Raw genomic sequence first — 26,450 nt, 5'->3', positions numbered from 1 at the left:
TTGTTTTCATAATGATATCAAAGGTTGAATAGAATAGAAATTGTGCGTGAGGAACAGTCAATATTCTTCAAGGACCAGTACCTGGTCCAAGGGGAATAATCAGTCTGAATATCAGACTCGGTATCCTAGTTCTCTTCCACCAGGGATGGTTCAATAACTCTCCATGAGGAGTACTAATATAAATAAAACAAACAAAAGACAACACTATTTAAATATCAAATAAATTAAATAATCTGTCACATTTTGCATTCGCAAAATTGAGAATCAGCAGACTCAAAGCGCAATTTCTGTATAACACTGTTTAAAAAAGACATTGTGTCTTTGTCAGTTTGCAGATTTCAATTTGAAATTCTTGACCAGTCATTGATAATCAATGGAAATGACATGGAATTGTTACACAGCAAATATTCCAAAGAAAGTCTTTCCTTCGGCTGCGTCTACAAATCCCGTTGCATCCTCATTAACCCTGGAGAAGATCTCATCTCCCTCCAGAAACTCAAAGATGGCTCCCTGGTAGGAGGTTTTGTACCAGGGCTCCCTACGTTGGTGAGAGTGGCAGGCAGATTTGGTGGCTTTCAGTAGGACGGCTTCCTCAGGATAACTTGCCGACTGCTTGGCGAGCTCATGGCTGAGGTAAATGGCCTGTTGCTCACAGCCCATGCTGTGGAAGACCACCTGAGTGTAGACAAAGTACTGTCCCGGCCTCTTGATGATCAGACGGTTGTCCCTGAACTCCACTCCCTCGGTGAAGGTGGAGTCACTCTCATTCTGCCAAATTACTTCCCCTTTTTCATTTCTTGCTGAAGCTGTGGTGGAGGGTGAAGGGAGAGAAAGAAGCAATCATGAGGATCGAACAAAGACAAAGATACAGCTTGTATTAACACAGCCCTAATCATGGCTTGGGGATATGACAAAGCACGATACAACCAATGATGTGTTTTTGATGGAAAGACTATGCAATTGCAGGAAATGCAGCAAACAATCTGTGCACAGCAAGGTCCCACAGCTTACAATCTCAGAGAAACTGGATGGACTGCAACTTAATTATTACCCTGAGGGCAATTTTCACTCTGACACACACAGAGAGGCCAACCACAGAAAGATTTTAACCTTTGTGTCTGTTCTATCTCAGGGTTCAGCTGAACCAGCTCACACCAATCTCCTTTCTCTTTTCCCAGATCCCAATAACCTCTTGCTCTTCTCCTGTGGTGCTCTCTCCACATGGCATTACTGATAGAGAAAGTAGATGTCTTTCCAGTCCTCCCCTACACCTCCCCAGCCACTGTAGACTATTCTCCAGAGAATGCAGTCACATTGAGAACACTTCCGTACCTGTCAGGTGAGCAGCGATTCTCGGCCCTGGGACACTCCCCACCTGCTTCATGAGACGAGGCAAACCTGGAAATGGAAAGGATGGAAACTCAGTCACTGTTGTGACACCCACAGAGCACAGAATGACAGACACAGGGTGAGAGAGAGGGGCTGAAGAGGAGACAACTGCACAGATGGGATAATGAGAGAGACGACTGTAGGAGAAAACACACCAGTGGAGGGAGAAAGAGAGGGAAGATTTCAAGTATAATATCACTCCAAACTGGGAGAGGGTCCTCAAGAGTCTGACGATGGCTCAGGGAAATCGACACATAAACAGCAAAAGAGCATGATTGAGAGAGGTGACATACAGTAATACTGGAAATGAGAGATGAAAAGACAGAAATATTGAAAAGGTTTGACACAGAGACACACATCAGCAAAGCAATATAATATATGGACAGTGACAGTACACACCATTGGCCTGAGCAGCTGTTGTCAGGGCTGGATGGGGATCTTCCAGCTTTGGTCTTGAATCCTGAAGAAGTTCAACAAGGACAGATGTTAAGATATTGAAATACACTGAATTTTCACTGCACCTAACAGAAGTGGTTCGACATCCCAGCCCACAGGTACATGGTCTGTCTGATCTGTAAACAAGCTCGCTGCACTGTACAAGCTCAACACATTTTGGGGAGACACTGTATCGGAGGGAGACAGTGTGTTTACTGAGAAACTGTACTGTACAGAGAAATTACTTTGCATAGAGACGCTGCCTTTCACAGTCACTACTTTGGACTGCAAAGTGCAGACAGACTATTGTCCATCCAGACTGTGCAGAGCCACACCATGGGGCCATTCAGACCGGTGACTGCCCTCGACTCACAGCAGCCAGTACCTGCTTCTCCTATGGTAGCACCGGCAGCACTGACTGAGAAATCCCGTTTATGTGGCGTTTACCATCGAACAGGGAGCAATTCTAACAGTTCCCTGCACTAACAATGGAGATTTAGCAGGATTGACGACAAAATCGCTCGGTATTTGCTTCGCTGTTGAGAGACTGCAGCTAAAGTAGCGACTTGGATCACAGTCTCCTGTTTGCCTCCAGGCTGACAGCAGCAACTGAGACTGAAATCACTTCCCAGTTTGGCCCCACCGCTTCCAAACACCCGCCTCTGGCGGAGTTATGCAAGCTGCAGGCGGGAGCCCGATCCCCTATTCTCCAAAATGCAAGATCCTCACTCACCTGCTTTGAAGGGAGAACTCCAAAATGAGCCAGGAAGAGACAGGACGAAACCAGCAACAAGCCGAGCACAGCGAGCGCACAGAGAGCCGGCCAGAAGCAGCTTCTCTTCGAGGCTCCGTCCCTGACGGGAAGCAGCCCCCCATTCTCCAGTTCCTGCAATTTGTTCTCAGGATTCATGGTGTCAGAAGGCAGCGGGAGCTCGGTGTGTGAGTGGGTGACTCTGAGCCGGTCAGCCTCTCAGTCTCTCTCACTCGGTTGGAGGTGCCTGCTCTGTAACTGCTGCTGCTCACCAACAGCTCCTTATAACGAGCAGAACCACATCACTGGTAACTGTGATGCAATGGAGTGGGAAATACCCAGGCAGAAACATTAGCGTTTGGAAAGTGACCATTCTCCTCATCGAAATTGAGACTCGCTCTGTGTAACTTTCACCCAACGCGGAACCAGAGCAGTTTCCCCCAAATCCGGGGAAAGCTGCACTGAACCAAAAGTGGGCTTCAATATATCACCCAGTCTCTCCTTTGTGCTCACTTTCACTGACAACAACGATAGAGGGATATGTGTAGATGTCAGGTGGGCACAGCGCGAACTTTCTCAGGGAAATCATGGTTTCTCCTTTAGTCAGGGGAAGATGCATCCCCAGTGGTGAACGAAATAACGTACACAAATATCAAGCTTATAAAAAGCATACAATTGCACACGGATGTGTGACTTATCAGATGTTGGGGCAAAAATACGAAGGAGCAGAAGTGAATGACGAACAAATTAATCAAGAGGACAAAACGAGACAGAATGAGAAAATTAACTCAACATGAAAAAACAACAGTTTCTACAGGCCACTTCAAACATAGCGGAGGAAGGACACTGCGTGCTGGTCCCCTGGATAGTGAGATGGGTCAGTTAATCACAGAGAATAAGGAAATGAAAGCAGGCATCAGCAGGTATTTATTAAATCCGGAGGTGGAATGGGTGCAGGAATATGATGAAATTATATTCAGTCGGGAAGTATTACTGAACACATAGACAGAGCAAGACAGGGTCATACTGCAGGACTAATGCGGCAGCCCATTTGTTGGTGTGAATTTTTAAAAGTTCAAAAGATGCACGAAATGTTCCACCATACTGAAATTAACTCATGTACTGTCTCTATACAAGAAGGGAAACCATAGGAGAGTTGACATGACATCTTTCAGAGGGACACTGTTACAACGCCTTCTCTCTGTGTACCTGCAATTAATGCTCGTGAAAAAGAACCAACTTGATTTTTGTCAGGAGAAATCATATTTAGTTGGTTTATTAGAAATGTTCGGAGGAGTAATGAAGGATAAAGGACAGGTTACTGGTGCACTGTACCTGGATTAGACAGGTGGCATTTGCCAAGTTGTCACATCATGGTGATGGTGCAGGATGGAAACACATGATGTAGGGATAACATTAACATGTACAGAAGATTGGCTTGCCGGCAGCAAACACAGCAGATGCATTAGTTCACCTTTCTCTGATTGGCAGAAAGAAACCACATGGAATGACTCCAGAAGTCCAGTGTATCTTGATGTTCTCGAGCAAGGATCCCGTAAAGCTATTATGCAGCTAAATCACATCACCAGAAATGGGACTGGAATCATGTGTTTTATTATAAAATCAATTGGGTACACTATATATCTAAGAAAGGACACTGTGCTCTCTTGACACACTGTCTGTATTTTCGATCCTACTGCCAAGGGAAAAATGTGAATGTGCTGAAGGAGACTTGTGAGATCGATACTTGGAATGGGAGGGTTGTCTGATAAGGATTGATTTTTCAGGGTGAACTTATTTTCACTGGATTTCAGAGGAGTGAGAGGTGATGTCTATTTTGGATTGGGGAAAAAGTGCATCAACGATTGGGACTGAAAGGAATTTTTCAAGATTGACCCCAGACCATACTTCCCTGAGAAATGGAAAGCCCTGCATTCCAGCTGGTCAGATTGAGCTTAATGAGTGCGTATTTCCATTCACTGAACATCCCTTCCTCAAAAACAATATGCTACAAGATGCTTTCTAGAAATGGGAAAATAAATCACAAACCAAGCCATTTCCGTAATGGACAAGTGTTTGGCTGAGTTAGCCTGACACACTTTCAAAGAGCGCCTGACAGAGTCACAGTGGGTGATATTATCAAATTCACACATCATTCCTGATGACAGATCAGGTCTGGGAGGCCGTTTCTTTTGCGTCAAATTCACATTAAAATTGATGAAAGCATTTGTTCAAAGAGTGGGGGAAGCTTGTTATTGGTGTGTCCTATGCTCGGCCAAGACTGATGCATCATGGAGCAGGCTAGGTGACTTTGAAATAAGTCAAGCAAAGAGACTCACCTGACAATTGGATTCTCATTGCCCAACTCCATTGACATGGACATTATATTCCATTGAGCACGAAGGTGGTGTTCATGATTCTCAGTTATAAATATCAGTTGTAACTATATGTTCTGCTGCGCTCACATCTGCATCATCCTTTGTTGATGAAAGCATCAAATGATGAATTTAAGGAGTTTTAAAGGTTCTCTTGGAAAAGGACAGCAATATAAAGTAAAGAAAGTGTTTACTTCCAAACAATTGTCAATCATCTGCAGGCTTGCCTGGCATCCTTCAAGACAACGCCTTTACATAATGGTTTTCATGTAGAAGTGAACAGCTCAGTTTCTTGAGGAGATATGTTTCTCGGGTTGTGATTGATATGGTTGGTTCACTCGCTGAGCTAGTTCATGAGTTTGCTGACATTTCATTGCCCTGCTGGGTAACACAATCAGTGCAGCCACCGATGAAGCATGGTTGTGTTCTCCCTCTTGTTATTCAATCTCTGGGTCCGTTGCATCAGATTACCTCATTTCCAGCTTTTCTTTGCAGTAGATAGGTGTGTGTTAGGGGTCTAATTCCCACATGTTTATTGATGGCCTTCTTGGAGGAAAGCATGCTTGCCTCTGATTGGCTTGCCCGAGGATCCTGATCCTGTCCCAATCGAACTGGTGGTTCTCCTTCCTGTGTGTGTGGAGATCAGTGACTATTGGCCGTTTCTTTTTGATGCGAGTTGGTGTTCATGTATTCTCGCAGCCAGTTTCCTTCATGTGATGTTTGTTGCAGTCATTGCATGGAATCCCATATATTACATTGGGTTTGTGCACAGTGATAAGAGATCTTTGGTTCTTGTTAGCAGCTGGTGTAGCATTGATTCAGGTTTGCGCGATACTCTGATTCCCAGTCGCCTCAAGAGTCTTATGGTCAGTTCCGACATGTTCTGGATGTGCGGAAATGTGTCAATTCTGTTATTTCTTCCTGTTATTTGTGTGACACACATCATCGGACCCAGCTGTTTGGCAATGAGGTGACCGAATCCAGTGCACACCAGAGTCTAAATAAGAAGCGGGAAAACACCACAGTGCTTCATTGGAGGCTAGTCATGATGTTTCCCAGCAGTGTAATGAAAAGGCTGCAAGTAACAAACCAGCTCGGAGAGCGAATCAACCACAGAATTTAAATACTTCTTCTTGAAAGCCCTTTGATCTCTCACAAACCTGTGATTTACTCAGACATTGAGTGCTGGATGTCTCTACTTGTGGTTCGGAGTTTTGGAATATGAGTTTTGCTTTCTTCAATACACCACATCCTTGTATTTTTCAATAATGCTTACATGTTGACTCGAGTGATTTTTATACTCAGCTCTCTATCTCATCATCTTACACCTCAAGTGACCTGCTGGCCTGCTTTTAAAACCATTGATGTGGTTTCGCAACACTGGATAGTAAACAGAACATTTATCTATGTTTTACCAAGAACTGATCTGGGATCAAAAGGTTTTTTTTATTCTCCCTCCTATATGTGTCATTACTTTCCTGTTGCTACTTCGAGGGAGTTGGCTGATCTTAAAACATTCAACTTAGAATAACACAGAACAGGAACAGACTCTTCAGACCAATATGTCAGGTCCAACAACGATGGTACTCTGAACTAATCCCTTCTGCTTGTGCATGGTCCATATCCGACTATTTTCTGCCTGTTGATGGAATGTCTAAATGCCACTTAAACGTTGCTATTGTATCTATTTCTCCCACATCTCGTGGCAGTGCATTCCCAGCACCCAACAGACTATCCTCATACACTTGCATTCAACATTTACCCTCTCACTTTAAAACAATGCTACCACTACTTGGCATTTCCACCCTGGGTAAAGACTCAAACTCTCCACCCTGTGTAAGGTCTCTAGAATTTTGTGTTCATCTGTTAGGTCACCCTTCAGCATTGAATGCACAAGTGATGTCAATTGATGCTTGTGCATACTCTGCTTACAGTTAACATGATCCAGTGTGGCCAACATCCTGATAACCCTCTTCCGCACTCTCTCCAAAACATTTACATCCTCCCTATAGTACAGCGACAACAACAACACATACTAACACAAGCAAGGCTGAACTATTGTTTTACACGGTTGCAGCAAGATTGCCAACTTTTATCATCAATGCCCTCACTGATAAACACAAGCATGCCCTGTGCCTTCTTCGCCACTTTATCCACTTGAGTTGCCACTTTCAGGAAGCTGTGCACTTACATCCCAAAATCCTTTAGTGTATCAACCCTCTGAAGCTCCCTGACATTTACTGTATATTTACCTCTGATTTGCCCTCCCAAAATGCATCACCTCACAGCTGTTGCCATCTCCAGTTTTTCTGCCCAACTTTCTAACCGATCTGTAACCCGTAATCCTTTGACATTCTACCTCATCATCCACAACTCTAACTATTTTTTGTCAAAATTTTCTTGAATGACACATAAAAATGTTCCCTTTTCACAGGCAGGCAATTCAGAGGGCCACATCGGGAGAATTGTGTATCGTGTTAATCATTTCACCTGGGTTAAGATACATTCATTTTGGAGATGATAGACTAAAGCTTTGGTTCCTTGAGTCAGTGGCTCCCATCTGTGGCGAGTGGGAGAATGGAGATGTACTCACTGGAGCTTCGATGAGTACGACGTGATCTCTTTGAAACAAAACCAAGTCTGACCAATCATTAGGAAAGATGCTGAGAGGCAGTGTTGGTCCAATAGGGCAAAGCAGGATTTGTACTACATTCAGAGGATTATGTAATGGCCATTATAGACAGATTTGGAAGAAATCTCATTGGGTGGAGAGTTGAGAAACATTAGCAAAATTTTTCATTCAAGTATTTCCAATCCTCAATTACTGAGGTTGGGAACAGAAGCTTTTCAACACCATGGACATCAGGAAATGTTAGACTCTCGATGGAAAGTCAAGCTGCATGCAAATGGCAGCCATGACCTCATCGAATGATGCTGCAGGTTCATGGGGAGGCCACACGATTTATTCCCTTCCTTTGTTGTTCGTTCCTTTTTCTCAAACTCTTGATTCCCTCTCTCAGATTCCCAATCCCCTCAACCTGCAAGATTACCAAGATCATTATTGTTTCTCAAATCTGCAATATCCCAATCCAACCAGATTAGCAATCAATCTTCTTATTTCTTTGCTCAGATTCACAATCTCCTCATCGTGCAAGATACCCAAACATTCAATTGTCTCTCTCCCAGTTTCCCAATTTGATAACACTGAATTGGGACAGTCAGTTCTAACAGAGTACCCAGAGTATCCTCACATTGAAACACTGTCCATAAACGTTTCCACATCCAAATCAATGTGCAACACTCAGAATGAAACAGTTTATGCTCTGAAAATAGTTTTATTAATTTCTGTTTATCTTTGCACACATAAATATTAATATAAATAATATAAATACACCTATTGATAAATACAATTAAATAATAACTTATATCAATCTGGAACCTCTTAAACTTGACAATATTATTGCCATTGAAAGCCACCTGTATTACAGATGTTACAGTTTTACATGAAACATTGAGTTTGGTCAATGAACAGTAATTAAACTTCAGCGGTCCAACATTTGAGATGAAAAATCTTTCCGCACGCAGAACCAATCAGTTTTATCACCAGGATCACTGTGTATTACCCACTCTGAAGATGACCACTGGAGACGACAACACACTAAGGGAAATCGGCATTTCCATTCAGGAACAAACTCAACCAATACCCTTTGATCAGAGCAGCAAACATGCCACTCCGACATCCACTGCAACCAAGCAGATGTAAACCAATTGGTCACTTCAGATTGTGAATAATCGACATTTATTGAGCCAAATTGTTAGTGTTTGTTGAATATTGTTTCACCATTTTAATCACAGTACTGACCATACAGATACTCAACAGGTAAAGTCCTGTGAAGACTGGACAAAACACATTGTGGAGATAGAAAGCCAATGCGTTGCTGGGTCTTGCTTGACCTTCATCACTCAGCAGCTAAATAAATCATCTTACTTTGTTTTCCCAAAGAAATCAGTGATTCATTGGAATACAAATTGTTCATGAGGAATAGTCCATATTCTTCAAGGACGTGTAACTGGTCTCAGGGAATAATCAGTCTAAATATCAGACCCAGGATCCTTGTTCCCTCCTCCAGGGATAGCCAGATAACTCTCTGTGAGGAGTACTAATTTAAATAAATAAAATGAGCAACAGAAATCACAACTTAAATAAGAAATAAATTAAAGAACCGATAACACTTTGCATACACATCAATAAGAATCAGTAGTTTTGGAATGCAATTTCTATATAACTGTCATAAAGAAGACAATATGTCTTTGTCAGATTGCACTGAATTTCAATTTGAAATTCTTGATCAGCCATTGGTAACCAATGGAAGTGACATGGGATTGTTACAAGGCAAATATTCCAAAGAAAGTCTTTCCTTCGGTTGTGTCTGCATATCCCACTGCATCCTCATTAACCCTGGAGAAGATCTGATCTCCCTCCAGAAACTCAAAGATGGCTCCCTGGTAGGAGGTTTTGTACCAGGGCTCCCTACGTTGGTGAGAGTGGCAGGCAGATTTGGTGGCTTTCAGTAGAATGGCTTCCTCAGGATAACTTGCCGACTGCTTGGTGAGCTCGTGGCTGAGATAGATGGCCTGTTGCTCACAGCCCATGCTGTGGAAGACCACCTGAGTGTAGACAAAGTACTGCCCTGGCCTCTTGATGATGATACTGTTGTCCCTGAACTCTACTCCCTCAGTGAAGGTGGAGTCACTCAAATTCTGCCAAATTATGTTCTTTTTTTCATTCCTTGCTGAAGCTGAGGGGATTGGGAAAAGGAGAGAAAGAAGACATCATGAGGATCAAACAAAGGCATTTATGTAGCCCAAGTCATGACCTGGGATATGACAAAACACTTTACAACCAATGATGCGTTTTTGATGGAAAGACTATGCTATTGCAGGAAATGGAGAAACCAATCTATGCACAGCAAGGACCCACAGCTTACAATATCGGAGTAACTGGGTGGTCTACATCCTAATTATTCACCCGAGGGCAATTATCACTCTGGCACTCACAGAGATGCCGATCACAGAAAGATTTTAACCCTTGTGCTGCGCTATCTCTGTGTTCAGATAAACCAATTCACACCAATGCCCTTTCTCTTTGCCCAGAACTCTGTAATCTCCTGCTCTCCTCCTGTGGTGCTCTCTCCACGTTGCATTATTGATAAAGTAAGTAGATGCCTTCCCAGTCCTCCCCTGCACCTCCCCATCCACTGTGGACTATTCTCCAGGGAATGCAGGCACATTGAGAAAAGTTCTGTACCTGTCAGGTGAGCAGCGATTCTCGGCCGTGGGTCACTTCCCACCTGCTTCATGAGACGAGGCAAACCTGGAAATGGAAAGGATGGAAGTTCAGTCACTGTTGTATCACCCACAGAGCACAGACTGACAGACACACAGACAGACAGGGTGGGGGCGGAGGGCGCTGGGGAGTGACGAAGAGACCAATACACAGGTGGGCTGCTGAGACAGCCGAGTGAGTGAGTTTAAAATGGAAAAGACAGGAGAAACCCAGCAGGTCTGGCAGCCTCTTTGTTTGGAAGCCCAGAGTTAAGCCCAATATCACTACAATCTGACAGATTTTGCTAGAATGATAATGATTCAGGAAAATGGATAGAGAAATGGTTCAGCGTAAGGTTGGCAAATGAAGATAAATGCAGCAATGTTAGGAAACGTGCCAATGAAAAGACTGAAATATTGACAAGTATTAACACAGAGGCAGACGGAGATATTGCTAAGAGAGAAAAAGAATAATAAGGATAACATTTACCGCTGGTCTGAGCAGCTGTTGAAAGCAATGGACCGGCAACTTGCAATGTTGATCTTGAATCCTGAAGAATTTTAAAATAAAAGACAGATGTTAAGGTGTGAAATTTGCTAACAGGTGTAATGATCAACCCAGGTCTGCAGGTAGATGGTTTGTATGATCTATGAACAAGCTCACTGCACTGTACAAACTCGACATATTGTAAAGAAACACAGTCGTGCAGAGAGACACTGTATCGGAGGGAGACAGTGTATTGTAGGGAAATACTATACTGTACAGAGAAATTACTTTGCATAGAGACGCTGCCTTTCACAGTCACTACTTTGGACTGCAAAGTGCAGACCGACTATTGTCCATCCAGACTGTGCAGAGCCACACCATGGGGCCATTCAGACCGGTGACTGTCCATTCCAGACTGACAGCAGCCAGTACCTGCTTATCCTATGGTAGCACCGGCAGCGCTGACTGAGAAATCCCGCTTGGTGTTTACCACCGAAGAGGGAGCAATCCTAACATTTCCCGGAGCTAACACTGGAGACATAGAAGGATTGGCGAGAAGATCGCTTGGTATTTCCTTCGCCGTTGGGAGACAGCAGTTAAAGTAGCGACTTGGATCACAGTCTCCTGTTTGCCTCCAGGCTGACAGCAGCAACTGAGACTGAAATCACTTCCCAGTTTGGCCCCACCGCTTCCAAACACCCGCCTCTGCCGGAGCTATGCAAGCGGCAGGCGGGAGCCCGATCCCCTATTCTCCAAAATGCAAGATCCTCACTCACCTGCTTTGAAGGGAGAACTCCAAAATGAGCCAGGAAGAGACAGGACGAAACCAGCAACAAGCCGAGCACAGCGAGCGCACAGAGAGCCGGCCAGAAGTAGCTTCTCTTCGAGGCTCCGTCCCTGACGGGAAGCAGCCCCCCATTCTCCAGCTCCAGCAACTTGTTCTCGGGATTCATGGTGTCAGACGGCAGCCGGAGTTCGGTGTGTGAGTGTGTGTCTCTGAGCCGGTCAGCCTCTCTGTCTCTCTCTCTCTCTCGGTGGGAGCTGCCTGCTCTGTAACTGCTGCTGCTCACCAACAGCTCCTTATAACGAGCAGAACCACATCACTGGTAACTGTGATGCAATGGAGTGGAAATACCCAGGCAGAAACATTAGCGTTTGGAAAGCGACCATTCTCCTGACCGAATGTGAGACTGGCTCTGTGTAACTTTCACCCAACGCGGAACCAGAGCTGTTTTCCCCAAAACCGGGGAAAGCTGCACTGAACCAAAAGTGGGCTCCAGTAATTCATCCAGATTCTCCATTGATCCCCTTTGTGCTCGTGGCATAGTCACTGGACAGTTCAGTTCTGTATGTTAGCATATAAAGGAACAAACAAACCTTGGAGTTTAACTCTATCCAACAAACAAGCCAAAGGTATTTCTTACTTGTACAAGATTATATTTGCATACACTTGAGACACCTGGAGGATCCAACTACTGAATGGACCCCATTTAGCTTCGGCAGGAAGACCGCAAACAGTGGTGTTTCCCCACTGCACCATGGCAGCAGCTGCCCCAAGCACACGTGCGTCACTTCGTCCCTAGTCTTAGACCTTGGAAAGTGCCAGTGTGTAACACTCGGGGTTGACTCCTTGCTCTGAATGGCCAACAAGGTTTGGGCAGACCAAAGTGAAAGAACAGAACTATAGGACTTGCATTTGTGTAGCAACTTCCACAGCGTCTGGAAGCCCTGCACGGGCAAAGAAATCCCACTTGGTTTACAGTTACTGGTGTCATACAGTGAAACAGCAGAGGACCCAATTATTTTGTTATGGTGGACATGTCAAGCCTTCACATCAACAGAATCAAAAATCCAACTGGGTGGATGTGACCGATCAACCAAACTTCCCGAGTGAGAACTCCAGATTAACCAAATTTTTCTACAACGTTCAGACAGATGCCTCTGTCAAATGGAGCCAATTAGGTTCCTCTAGAGAGGGAAATGTTCATTGAACATCCTGATCTCCCTGTGAAAGGGCATGCAAATTCTCTGAAATGTCTGAACTTGGATGGAATTTCCACATAGGGTCATACAACATAGAAACAGACCCTTCAGTTCAACTCATCCATGCCAGGATGTTGTCAGGCTTGGAGGGTTTGAGCTACAGGGAGAGGCTGAGTAGAACATAGAACATAGAACATAGAACAGTACAGCACAGAACAGGCCCTTCAGCCCACAATGTTGTGCCGACCATTGATCCTCATGTATGCACCCTCAAATTTCTGTGACCATATACATGTCCAGCAGTCTCTTAAATGACCCCAATGACCTTGCTTCCACAACTGCTGCTGGCAACGCATTCCATGCTCTCACAACTCTCTGCGTAAAGAACCTGCCTCTGACATCCCCTCTATACTTTCCACCAACCAGCTTAAAACTATGACCCCTCGTGCTAGCCATTTCTGCCCTGGGAAATAGTCTCTGGCTATCAACTCTATCTATGCCTCTCATTATATTGTATACCTCAATGAGGTCCCCTCTCCTCCTCCTTTTCTCCAATGAAAAGAGACCGAGCTCAGTCAACCTCTCTTCATAAGATAAGCCCTCCAGTCCAGGCAGCATCCTGGTAAACCTCCTCTGAACCCTCTCCAAAGCATCCACATCTTTCCTATAATAGGGCGCCCAGAACTGGATGCAGTATTCCAAGTGCGGTCTAACCAAAGTTTGATAGAGCTGCAACAAGATCTCACGACTCTTAAACTCAATCCCCCTGTTAATGAAAGCCAAAACACCATATGCTTTCTTAACAACCCTGTCCACTTGGGTGGCCATTTTAAGGGATCTATGTATCTGCACACCAAGATCCCTCTGTTCCTCCACGCTGCCAAGAATCCTATCCTTAATCCTGTACTCAGCTTTCAAATTCGACCTTCCAAAATGCATCACCTCGCATTTATCCAGGTTGAACTCCATCTGCCACCTCTCAGCCCATCTCTGCATCCTGTCAATGTCCCGCTGCAGCCTACAACAGCCCTCTACACTGTCAACGACACCTCCGACCTTTGTGTCGTCTGCAAACTTGCTGACCCATCCTTCAATCCCCTCATCCAAGTCATTAATAAAAATTACAAACAGAAGAGGCCCAAGGACAGAGCCCTGTGGAACTCCACTCACCACTGACTTCCAGGCAGAATATTTTCCTTCTACTACCACTCGCTGTCTTCTGTTGGCCAGCCAATTCTGTATCCAAGCAGCTAAGTTCCCCTGTATCCCATTCCTCCTGACCTTCTGAATGAGCCTACCATGGGGAACCTTATCAAATGCCTTACTGAAGTCCATATACACCACATCCACAGCTCGACCCTCATCAACTTTTCTAGTCACATCCAGCTGCTGCTATTTTCCCTGGAGCATCAGAAGCTAGGTGTGACGTTCTGGAGGTTTGTAAAATCATGAGGGGTGTGGATGAGGTGAATAGCCAAGGTCTTTTCCCCAGGGTAGGGCAATCCAAAACTAGAGGACATAGGTTTAAGATGAGAGGGGACAGGCTGGTACAATTACAACATTTAAAAGGCTCTTGGATAGTTAAATGAATAGAAAGGGTTTAGAAGGATATGGGCCAAATGCTGGCAAATGGGACGAGATCAGTTTAATATATCTGTTTGGCATAAATGAGGTGGTCTGAAAGATCTGTTTCTGTTCTGTACATCTCTATGACTTGATGACTCTATAAATAGTCCCATTTGCCAGCACTTGGCCCATACCCCTCAAAACATTTTGTATTCATATTCCTTTTATATGAATAGATTAGAATCCCTAGAGTGTGGAAACAGGCCCTTTGGCCCAACAAGCCCACACCGCCCCTTGAAGCATCCCACCCAGACCCATCCCCCTATAATCCACACAGCCATGAACACTATGGGCAATTTAACATGGCCGATCCACCTAGCCTGCACATAGAACATAGAACATAGAACATTACAGCACAGCACAGGCCCTTCGGCCCTCGAGGTTGTGCCGACCTGACATATCAATCTCAAGCCCATCTAACCTACACTATTCCTTGTATGTCCATATGCTTATCCAATGACGACTTAAATGTAAATAAAGTTGGCGAATCTACTACCGTTGCAGGCAAAGCGTTCCATTCCCTTACTACTCTGAGAGAAACTACCTCTGACATCTGTCCTATGTCTTTCACCCCTCAATTTAAAGCTATGCCCCCTCGTGCTCGCCCTCACCATCCTAGGAAAAAGGCTCTCCCTATCCATCTTTAGACTGTGGGAAGAAACCGGCGCACCTGGAGGAAACACATGCAGACATGGGGAGAATGTGCAAACTCGACACAGACAGTTACCCAAGGCTGGAATCGAACCTGGGTCCCTCGCGCTGTGAGGCTGCAGTGCTAACCACTGAGCCACCGTGCTGCCTGAAGCCAGCTGCCTTTTAAAAGCTGTAATTGTACGTGTCTCCACCACTTTTCTGGCAGTTTATTCTGTACATGTACCATCCACTGCATGAAAAAGTTACCTCTCAGGTCCTCTTTAAATCTTTCTCTTCTCTCTGTAAACCTATGCCTTTTTGGTTTGGACTCCCCACCCTAGGGAAAAGACGTTGGCTAATCATTCTACCACAATGACTCGGGAGTTGTGAATGAGTTAAGTTCATTTTGACCCCTTTCAGATTTGTATGTGAGTTAGCTCATTTAAGAAGTGCCAATAGCAAAGCTTTATATTTTGAACAAGATCAAAGGCTAGTTATTGCACAAATATTTCTGAAAGTTACTAAGTAACACTGTAATTCAGTTAATGTTGTTGTGGGTAAATCAACACAAGTTACCTTAAATCAGCTACTCATTAAGAAATCTCAAAGGCAATCAAGTACTGACTTAATGATTCAAACTTTATTGCACGTGGCAGCCAAAATAAGACCAGCGAAGTAAGCACATTAAGCCTCATAATTTAACTCCCCTTCCCCCACTGCATCCCTAAACCAGCCCAGTTCATCCCCTCCCCCCACTGCACCACACAACCAGCCCAGCTCTTCCCCCCCACCCACTGCATCCCAAAACCAGTCCAACCTGTCTCTGCCTCCCTAACCGGTTCTTCCTCTCACCCATCCCTTCCTCCCACCCCAAGCCGCACCCCCAGCTACCTACTAACCTCATCCCGCCTCCTTGACCTGTCCGTCTTCCCTGGACTGACCTATCCCCTCCCTACCTCCCCACCTACACCCTCTCCACCTATCTTCTTTACTCTCCATCTTCGGTCCGCCTCCCCCTCTCTCCCTATTTATTCCAGTTCCCTCCCCCCATCCCCCTCTCTGATGAAGGGTCTAGGCCCGAAACGTCAGCTTTTGTGCTCCTGAGATGCTGCTTGGCCTGCTGTGTTCATCCAGCCTCACATTTTATTATCTTGGAATCTCCAGCATCTGCAGTTCCCATTATCTCTCATAATTTAACTTGTCTATTAGTTGATTGATGGTGGCATTTAGCTACAGTTCCAACCAACAGTGGATGCCCAGGGTTCAATACTTGTGCAGTGTTGTTCTTTGAAGTTCTGCTGCTGATGAGCTCTGGAGTTGAACTTATACAATTTTTCATCCTTCAGGCCTATGCTGTTACATTATTGGTGATTACTCCTCTAGAGTCCTTGAGTCCACAGCTTGCTTCTTTATCAGAAGTAACTCCTCTGATCCTTGTTGCATTTGGCCTTCACAGTCTGTTTGAAGACCCAACCTGTCTTCAAATTAACTCTTGTGTTCTTCAGCCGGCAGTCATTTTTCCTAAGCAGAAATAGAAATTGCTGGAAAAGTTCAGCAGCTCTGGCAGCATTTGTGGAGAGAAGTCAAAGTTAATATTTTGTTTCGAGTGACTGTTCCTCATTTGTCCTTGTGGCATATGCCAGCCAGTTATCAAGCAGGTGCCCAAACAGTTTTATGCTTGTGGCCTCAACCCCTTCTTTTCACAGACACGTCTAACAGCTTTCAATTCCCTATGTAACAGCTTGTCTTTGTCTCTTAACAATTTAATTATTACTAGTCCCTTCTGCAGCACTTGATCTTTGTTTATTCTTCCAGTCCATGAACAGTTTATAAAGTTCGGAAGTAAAGTGCAGATACAATGATTGAAATTAAACACAAACAAAAAGCATGCATAAAAATTGAGAATAAGATCAGTTTATTATCATTAAAGAACTGTTACTGTTTGATAATCTTGTTTCCCCAGTCGTAATTGAACAGCTGTCATTGCTGTGTAGTTGAACATTTTGAGGTTTACCCAGAGGTGGACTAAGAGGAACAGAGATGGAGAAGGATCAAAGATTCCTTTCTTTTGGTTTCATGGAACTACAGGCTGTGTCTTTTGGCAGCTGCGTTCACTTCAATTCACTGTCTCGCTCTTCCTCAAAATCATGCATTTCATCCTGCTTTCTAGAAAACAGGAACTGAGTTAACCAAAGAATGAATCATAAAATGGTTCTGCAGAGAAAGGCACTTTGGCTCATTTTGTCCCATGATGCCTTTCTGTGAAAGATATTTCACCAGCCCCGCTTCCTGCTGATCCACAAATTCATTTTTTTTCCAGGACTTAATCCAATTAAGTCACCTTTGAATTTTCCATTACCACACTGCGAGGCAGTGCTTTCTAGATCCTTACCTCCTAATGCAACATTTCCTCCCGATCCACTATTCAGACCCCTCAGGGTTTTGAAAATTTGAAATGAGTCTGCTCTGAGCTTCCCCATCCCTGCTGAGAACAAACCCAGTTTCACCAATCTATCCTCAGAACTGAAACCTCTCACAAATAAAATCTTTCTCATACAACATTTCTGCATTTCTGTTTTGCTGCCTTTATGTCCTTCCTAAACTGAGGTACCAATGGCCCCTCCAAACTAGCAACTCAATATGGTTCACCTTTTCTTCCTTGTTCCTGTATTGCTAGCCTCTAGTCATCATGCCCAGGATTCTGGAAGTTTTATTGACTTCTATTTTCACCCTGCCCTACAATTTCGAACAATTTACGCGTTTTTATCCTCATTTACCAGCATTGATTGCTTGTCCCTAGTTGCCCCTTGAGAAAGTGGTGGTGAGCTGCCTTCTTGAACCACTGCAGTCCATGTGTGGTACGGTACAGCTACCTCTGCTGTTTCATCCTCTTCAGAATCACTCTTTTTAGTTGCACTCCCTTCTCCCAGTGTTCCCAGTAAAATGAACCACTTCACATCTCTCTGCAATTATTTCCATCAGCCTGTCTCTTCTGTCAATCATCCTTCTGAAGTGTAAGTAGTTCTCTGCAATGTTCATTGATCCCTCAAATGTGGTTCACACATTTTGAAACTGAGCCTTGCCCTCCCTGTGTCTAGGCTATTAATATATAACAGGAATAGCAGAGGACATCACACTGACTTCTGCAGTGCTCATTTCTAAACCTAAAAGGTAAACAGATGCTATGTTTTCCATAACTCCACCAATTTCCTAGCTATGCTGCTACTGTAGCTTTTATTCCAGAGGTTTTAACTTCATTGGTAAAGCTGTAATGTAGCACTTTATTTTGGAATTCCATCTGCTCTCATTTACCTTCTTTGTTGCCTCTTCAAAAAACATCAAACCTGAGAATAGTTAGGTGTTATTTTTGACTGGCACAGACTCAAACAGCCTTTCTCTGTAACTCTAAGAATTTATGATATCTTTGACAAAACTATGCTAGCTTTACTGAATTTAAATTCACACTTGCGCAAGTGATTGTTAAATTTGTTTGGCTATTTAACAATGCTGTTCAATTTTTCCACAACAGATGTTAAAGCCACTGGCTATTGTTGCTGGGCTTAGTTTTATGTATTTTCATGTACAGGAGTGGAGTATTTACAATTCTCCATGTTTCTAGCTCCACCAAGGAGAATTTGAAAATTAAAGCTGACGGCTTTGTAATTCCCATTTCCCTGTTGCTTTTCTGGGATGAATCTCATCCGGACAAGATGCCTTGTCGATTTTAAGTACAGCCAGCCTTTCTGGCACATCAATTTTCAATTCATCAAACATCATAACTACCCCCCTTTTTCACACTGATATGTGTAGTATCTTCTTCTTTAGTAACGACAAAAAACTTGTATTTTTTTTAACAAAGTTTCTCTGGACTTTATCTAGATACCTTGGTTCTCACTTGCGCTATCCACCTGAAACCTATCTCACACACTCCTTTTTCTGCTCAATCTGGCTCTCAATACTTCTTGTCATCATGGGGGATCTGGCAATGTCCTACCTTTCCATGGGAATTTATTTTTTGCCATTTTACACACTGGAAAATCAGTTCTGAATGAAGGAAAGCGTTAGAATGTAATCTCTTCTTAGGGTTACTCTTGCAAAGAAACTATTTCCTCCAGGCTGGGGAAGCAAGGATCAAAGAATATTGTGTTAAGTTTGAGCAAGTTATTCAAGTGAAAACAGAAAACACTTCTAGGCACAGTGTTGTGCAAGCCTTGATCTCACATTCTCAAAAGGCTGAGGATGTTGGGTCAATAAGAACTTTCAGAACTCTGGCTGCAAACTCTTTTTCAAGAGTATGAAAGGATAGAGGGTTAATGGATAAAGGGTTCAGGTACATAATTCTTTGAATTTTGTATCAGATGTAGGCAGGGTTGTTAAGAAGACATTTGGCTTACTTGCCTTCATTGCTCAGTCCTTTAAGTTTAGGAGTTGGGACATTACATTGAGGTGTATAGGATGTTGGCGAGACCTCTTCTGGAATGTTGTGCCCAGTTCTGGTTGCTTTGTTATAAGGAGGATATAATTAAGCTGGAGAGGATTCAGAAGAGATTTACCAAGACATTGTCAGGAATGGAGGGTTTGAGTTATAAAGAGCATTGGGACTTTTTTCTTTTGACCATAGGAGGTTGAGAGGTGGCCTTATAGAGGTTTACAAAATCATGAGGGGTAGACAAAGTGAAAGTAGGGTGTCTTTTCCCTACATTGGGAGATTTCAAGACGAGGGGCATATTTTTAAGGTGAGAGGAGAGATTTAAAAACAATTTTTTTTACACAGAGAGTGATTCATGTGCAAATGAACTTCCAGAGGAAGTGGTGGATGAGGGCACAGTTACAGTGTTTAAAAGACATTTGGATAAGTAAGTGAATATGAAATGCATGGAGGGATATGTGCCAATTGCAGGTGGGACTAGTTTAGTTTGGGAATATTGTTGGCATGGACTAGTTGGTCCCCGAACAGTCTGTTTCTGTGCTGTACAATTCTATGACTATAATATGGACCAAAGGTGGGTCAGTGAAATGAAGATACAGATTAGTATTTGAGTTGAACGTCAAAAGACTTTTGACTGAGCTGAGAGCTATCGTCCTGTTTCTGTGAATCTAATCTTTGGCAATAAACAGATAATTTGGCAAAATAAAACAAAAAAAACTGCAAATACTGGAGATCTTAAACAAGAGCAAAAATTACTGGTGAAAATTAGCAAGCCTGGCAGCATATGTAGAGAGATAATTTGGAAATATATATTTGGAAGTCAGTTTTAGTAATTATATTCTTATTTCAAATACAAGCAAGGGATCCTTCATCTGCATCTGGGAGAGAATTTTTTAAAATTCACTTATGGACATGAGTGTCGCTGGCTGGGCCCAGCATTTATTGCTTGTCCCTAGTTCCCTCTTGAGAAGGTGGCAGTGAACTACCTTCTTGGACCATGGTAGGCAATTCCCTTAGAGAGGAAATTCCACAATTTTGACCAGTGACCCCTCAGGAACAGCGGTATATTTCCAAGTCAGGATTGTGGGTAGCTTGGAGGGGAGCTTGCAGGCAGTGGTGTTCCCATGTACCTGCTGCTCTCTCCTTCTTGATGGAAGTAGTCATGGGTTTGGAAGGTGCTTTCTAACGATCTTCCATGAATTTCTGCAGTGCATGTTGCAGATGGTACATGCTGCTGCTATTGAGCGTCAATAGTGGAGGGAGTGAATGCTGTTGAAAGTAGTGCCAAACAAATGGCTGCTTTGTCCTGGATGGTGTCAAGCTTCTTGGAGCTGCACCTTTCAAGGCAAGTGGGGAGTATTCCATCACACTCCTGACTTATGCATTGTAGATGGTAGAGAGGCTTTAGGGAGTCAGGAGGTGAGTTACTTGCCATAGCATTCATAGCCTCTGACCTGCTGTTGTAGCCACTCTATTTATATAGCTAGTCCTGTTCAGTTTCTGGTCAATGGTAACCCATGGATGTTGATAATGGGAATTCAGTGATTGTAATCCTATTGAATGTCAGAGGCCAGTGATTTGATTGTCTCTTATTGAGATGGTTTTTGTCTGGCATTTGTGTGGTGCGAATGCTACTTGTCACTTGTTGGTCCAGGCCTGGATATTATTCTGATCTTGCTGCATTTGAATATGTACTGTTTCAGTATTTAAAGAGTGGCAAATTGTGCTGAACATTGTGCAATCATTGAAAAACATCCCCACTTCCGATCTTATGATGGAGGGACAGTCATTAATGAAGCAGTTGAAGATGTTGGGCCGAAGACATTACTGTTCCTAAATTGAGATTAATATTGAATGGGTAAATAAAGAATATAAATATTGACATTACACCAGCTGGTGTTGTGACTGTACAAGTCAGATCGCAGACAGAAACTTGATTTGATTCACTGCAGATGAACAGGAGATTCGGTAAACAGTTCATGCCATTTATGAACATTGTGCTATTTCTGTCTGACCAGTGAGTGATGGTGAAGTCAGTCCAGGAGCTGAGTTGGAGGAGTCATGAGTGTGCACTGGGTTGACTGAGAATGAAGCAATATGTGAGTGATGTGTTTGAAATGATTGACAAGCCTTTCCTGCCTGACGTTGAAGACAGTGTCCATTGTCTCAGGCCCTGTATTTACTGATCACAGATCTCTGAATGAGACAAAGAGAGAGCGCCTTCACACATGGTTCATCCAGGAGACAATGGTGCAGCGTAAAATAGGATTTCAAATTGCTTCAGATCATTTCAATTTGGCAAGTCCCCCTATCCCATTTCATTCTTTATCATTGTTCTCATGTTAGGTTTGTTTTAATTTGACGCCTGTGGTCTCATTACACTGTTGGGCTCCCTCTTCATATCCTGGCTCTGAAGGAGGTGAGTGGGGGTGGATGTGGAGCAGGCAACCTTTTAACTCAAGACATTTTCTCTACCACCCAACTCATGTGAGATCCTAGTGAGATTTATGGAAGGTGGGTGGTCCAACAGGCAGCAACAATCCAAGATAACAAAGTGTGAAGCTGGATGAACACAGCAGGCCAGGCAGCATCTCAGGAGCACAAAAGCTGACGTTTCGGGCCTAGACCCTTCATCAGAGACTCTCTCTGATGAAGGGTCTAGGCCCGAAACATCAGCTTTTGTGCTCCTGAGATGCTGCTGGGCCTGCTGTGTTCATCCAGCTTCACACTTTATTATCTTGGAATCTCCAGCATCTGCAGTTCCCATTATCTCTCAGCAACAATCACTATTTTTTTAAATTCTTCCACATCCACTTCTCATTAGTCCAGTCCACCACAAGTCACCACAATCTCTGCTTGGCCAGAACCATCATGGACCCAAGTGGTCATTCACTCTCTTTGACCTGACAAAGCATGGTTGTGCCATTAATCTCAAGAGGGCTAACACTTCTCTTATTCAATATCTAGATAGGAATACAATTCCCATTAGGACTAGGTGATTCAAACATCAGGGTGAGAATTTTAAAGTTGTAAGTGTTGTAGGGCTGGAAGCCACACAAGGATGATGGGTGGAAAATTATTGGTATTAAAATTGGGTCAGCAAACTTTGTTAAACATAGATACCATTGGAATAATTAAATCAGAAGTTGTAGGATGAGTGGGTCGGAAGCAAAGACTGTGAGAGGAGAGTGATATAGTGGAGATGGTCTGTTGATCATGGGAATGTAGTGTCAGTATCTCAGCTCTAAGTTAGACTGCCGATGATGAGAAGAGTCAACAGTCTGAGGCTAAAGTTGGGGGGGGGGGGGTGAAATCAGCGATAAACTCCAGAGTTTTCAGCAAGGTATAAAGTCAGGCACCCTGGCTTTTTGCAATCTTTAACTGGGAGAAATGATGTCACACCCAGGGCTAAACATTGGCATCTGCCAATGTGGCATTACACAGGGAGCAAGGATACATGTAGAAATGTGAGACTGACTGTCATTGGTGTTTAGGTGGAATTTGGTATCAAGTCCTTGAATGGTGTTGTTGAAGAATAACATGGAAATGAGGAAGACAAGGGACAAGAAGACAAGATGCCTGAGAATCTCCAGAAGTATGGACGCAGAGACAGGAAGAGAAGTCATTCCTGGAAGTAGATCAGACTGAAGAGGTAATAGTATAATCCAATGAGAACAGAACTAGGTACTGAGCCACCACGGAAGAGGTGTTCAACTGGAATGGTAAGCGTGCAAAGATGGAAAGTATAAGAAATTTGAGGAGAAAGTGATGAGGCAGATTTGAAGGAGACAGAGGTCAGCACCCAAGGAGCACCAATTCCCAAAAATCAGCGAATGCCTTAGGGGTTAGTGGAGAAAGAGATCAAAGCTATGAATGGAGAGATGAGAGACTTGGGAAAAAAATGAGCTACTCAAAGGAGCGTGAGGTGCCCTCAGAGACAGCGTGCTGAAACTGAAGAATGCAGTCTGGTGCTAATAGCCATGTCAACTCTGGATGGGGTACAGGTGGGAATGAAAGACATTAAGGAAGACATTGGTTAAGGGGCAAGGCTATATTGATGTCCAGTCGAAACTGTGCTGTCAATGGATTAAAGTTGTGGACCTTGGTCACATGAAAAGACTTTCTGAGGGCAATAGCAGAACAGGGCAGGGAGTATTGAGTCTTTGGTAGAACCCAGGGTGGCCAATGTAGTGGGAGTGACTGGGAAAGAGACAGTGTTCGGTGAGAATAACCCTGGTCTCTGTGAGAATGCAATTCTGGGTGAAACATTCATTCTAGGCAGCGTTTGCCTGAAACAAGACCATGGTGAGGGCATTGCTTTTGGAGATTGGTAGGAAAGGCAGGGAGTGGAACTGTGGGCTTAGTCATGGGCAAATCAAGGGACACTGGCAGGGGAGCAGGAAGATAGAATGGTACAGGGTGGCAGCATGGGATCTGGCACAGACTGGTGACCTGAAAAAAAGACAGAGCGAGCTGAGTGGAGGCTGTAAAGAAAGAGAGAAGCAATGGTCTCCAAGTGAAAGGCTACAAAGCGGGTTTCAGTTTCTTCAGACATGCCAGGGATTAAATTGGGTCTCCTAATTGTATGGAAAGCAGAAGACGTCAAAGGTAGATGTTCATGTTAAGAAACGCTTACAGTCGACCTGAGAAGGTGCTAAGCTTGATCCTCATGCTGTTGATTACTTGGTACCAAGGAAGTGAGCGTTACTGTGTGACCACATCACGCAGGAGTTATTGAAGAAAAATTCCAGTTTCTGAGGCTGCTTTTCTCTGAGTAAACTGGGTTTTCCCAGCTCTGAACTGATCTGACTGACTCCACCATCCCATTCAAAAGTGAAACAGTTAATTCCTTAACCTTTGCCTTAAATTGTTCTCCATTTCTTTTCATTGTTAACAAGGATGTGAGCTTTGCTGGCTGGGCCCAGCATTTATTGCCTACTCCTAATGGCCCTCAAGAAGGTGATGGTGAGCTGCCTTCTTGAACAGCTGCACTCCAAGTGTTGTATATATACCCACAAAGTCCTTACGGAGGGATCTTTGGGATTTTGATCCAATGACAGTAAAGGGACAGCTATATAGTTCCAAGTCAGGATAGTGAGGGACTTGGAGGTGAACGTGTTCCTCTGCATGTGCTCTCCTTCTCCTTCTAGATGGTAGAGGTTGAAGATTTGGAATGTGCTGTTAAAGAAGGCTTATTGAGATATGGCTGTGCACCTTATAAATGATAGACATTTCTGCCTCTTTGAGTCAGTAGTGGACAATGTTGAAGATGATGGATGGGCACTAACTTGTTCTAAATAGTGTAGACCTTCTTGATGCTGTTGAGCTTATCCAGGCAAGTGGATAGTATTTCATCAGGCTCCTGGCTTGCGCTTTGTAGATACTAGATAGCATTTGGGGAGTCAGAATATGACTCATTTGCCACAGAATTCCAATCTGCTGGCTCGGTCCTATAGCCACAATATTTTTATGGCTAGTCCAGTTTAGGTTCTGGTCAATTGTAATCCAAGAATGTTTATTACGCAGGATTCAGTGATGGTAATACCACATAATGTCAAAGGGAGATATTAATATTCTCTCCTATTGGAAGTAATTAATTCAGATAGCAGAAATGTTACACATCATTTACCAGCTCACATCAAAGTATCACCCAGATCTTGTTGAATGCTGATGTGAACTACTTGAGCATTTGAAGAGTTGTAAATGGTACTGAACATCTTTAAAAATAACCACTGTTGACCTTACGATGGAGGAAAGGTCATTGCTGAAGATGGTTGGGCCTAGGACACTACTCTGAGGAACTCCTGCAGAGATGTCCTGGACCTGAAATTACTCATCTCCAACTAACTTCCTGGGTATCACTTTAACTAGCAGAGATCTTACTACTTGATTCACATTGAATCCAGTTTTTCTAGGCCTCCTTGCACTCTTACTGCACCTCTAGAATTCATCTCTTTTGTCTATGTTTGAAATTAGGCTGTATTGAGGTCAGGATCTGATCCTTCTTGGCAGGATCCAAATTAAGTGTCTGTGAGCAGACAAGTGTTGAGTATCAGCTACTTGATAGCACCATCCAACATCTTCCAGCAGTTTACTGATGGGCCAGTAATTGAGCAGATTAGATTTGCCCTTTATTTGTGGACTATTTTCCACATTGCTCAGTAGATGTCAATTTTGTTTCTGTACTGGGACTGTTTGCTGAGGAATGTGGCTAGCTCTGGTGCACTTATCTTCAGTGTTAATGTTTGGATATTGTTGGGACCCACAGAATTTGCAGTATCTGTTGCCTTCAGTCAGGTTTTTGGGATCATATGGAATGAATTGAATTGGCCGAAGACTGGTATCTGTCCAGCAGAGGAGGCCAAAATGGATCCTTTACTCAGTGCTTCTAGCGGTTTGAGAATGCTTCAGCCTCTTCTTTTATACCGATGAATTGGACTTCTCCATCATTAAGGAATCATAGAATCCCTACAGTATGGAAGGAGGCCGTTCAGTGCATCACGTCTGCACTGACCCCTGACCCCTGCCCCCTGTAGAGTATCCCACCCAGGATTGTATCGCTTGAATAAACAATATCAGTTATTTATACAATTGTTGCCAGGGTAAGGTGCTCCGGCCCTGTCAGCTTAGGCGGTTAATGCTGTCATCTCAGGTTCCCTGACACAGCAAGAGAGCCCCTAGCAAACAGGGAGGAGATACCCAATGTTGTGTGCTGGTGGCAAAGAGTTCTGGCTCCCTTCCCATCCGTTCAAGTACACAATTTTACTGACAATAGTATAACTCACTTAGTGTGTGTTAAAGCATATCCACATTTTTTTATACATGCATTTATGGTCCATAGGTGCCAGAGGCTCGGTCATTGTTCACTGCCCATCCCTAAATATCCAGAGGGCAGCTAAGAGTCAATCTCATTGTTGTGGGTCTGGAGTCACATGTAGACCAGTCCAGATGAGGACAGCAGTTTCCTTCCTGAAAGGACATCAGTGAACCAGATGGAATCCTCCAATAATCAGTAGT

General features: G+C 43.7%; 2 protein-coding genes across 2 annotated transcripts; both read right to left on the bottom strand.

The window, feature by feature from the left end:
* Positions 1 to 393: 393 nt before the first annotated feature.
* LOC132206247 (tumor necrosis factor-like) lies at positions 394 to 2,734 on the bottom strand. Its single transcript, XM_059639625.1, has 4 exons — positions 2,558 to 2,734; positions 1,789 to 1,849; positions 1,314 to 1,398; positions 394 to 796 (listed from the first exon to the last, which is right to left on the bottom strand). Exons 1-4 carry the CDS (start codon positions 2,732 to 2,734, stop codon positions 394 to 396), a joined length of 726 nt encoding a protein of 241 aa, XP_059495608.1.
* A 5,656-nt stretch (positions 2,735 to 8,390) lies between these two features.
* On the bottom strand, positions 8,391 to 11,914 carry LOC125446614 (tumor necrosis factor-like). Its single transcript, XM_048520317.2, has 4 exons — positions 11,539 to 11,914; positions 10,766 to 10,826; positions 10,259 to 10,324; positions 8,391 to 9,749 (listed from the first exon to the last, which is right to left on the bottom strand). Exons 1-4 carry the CDS (start codon positions 11,713 to 11,715, stop codon positions 9,337 to 9,339), a joined length of 717 nt encoding a protein of 238 aa, XP_048376274.1. The 5' UTR covers positions 11,716 to 11,914; the 3' UTR covers positions 8,391 to 9,336.
* Positions 11,915 to 26,450: the final 14,536 nt, after the last annotated feature.

This window comes from Stegostoma tigrinum, chromosome 34 (assembly GCF_030684315.1).
Source record: "Stegostoma tigrinum isolate sSteTig4 chromosome 34, sSteTig4.hap1, whole genome shotgun sequence".
Lineage (NCBI taxonomy): Eukaryota > Metazoa > Chordata > Chondrichthyes > Orectolobiformes > Stegostomatidae > Stegostoma > Stegostoma tigrinum.
The sequence above is the reverse complement of the archived record's forward strand: the minus strand, read 5'-3'. Positions and strand labels throughout refer to the sequence as shown.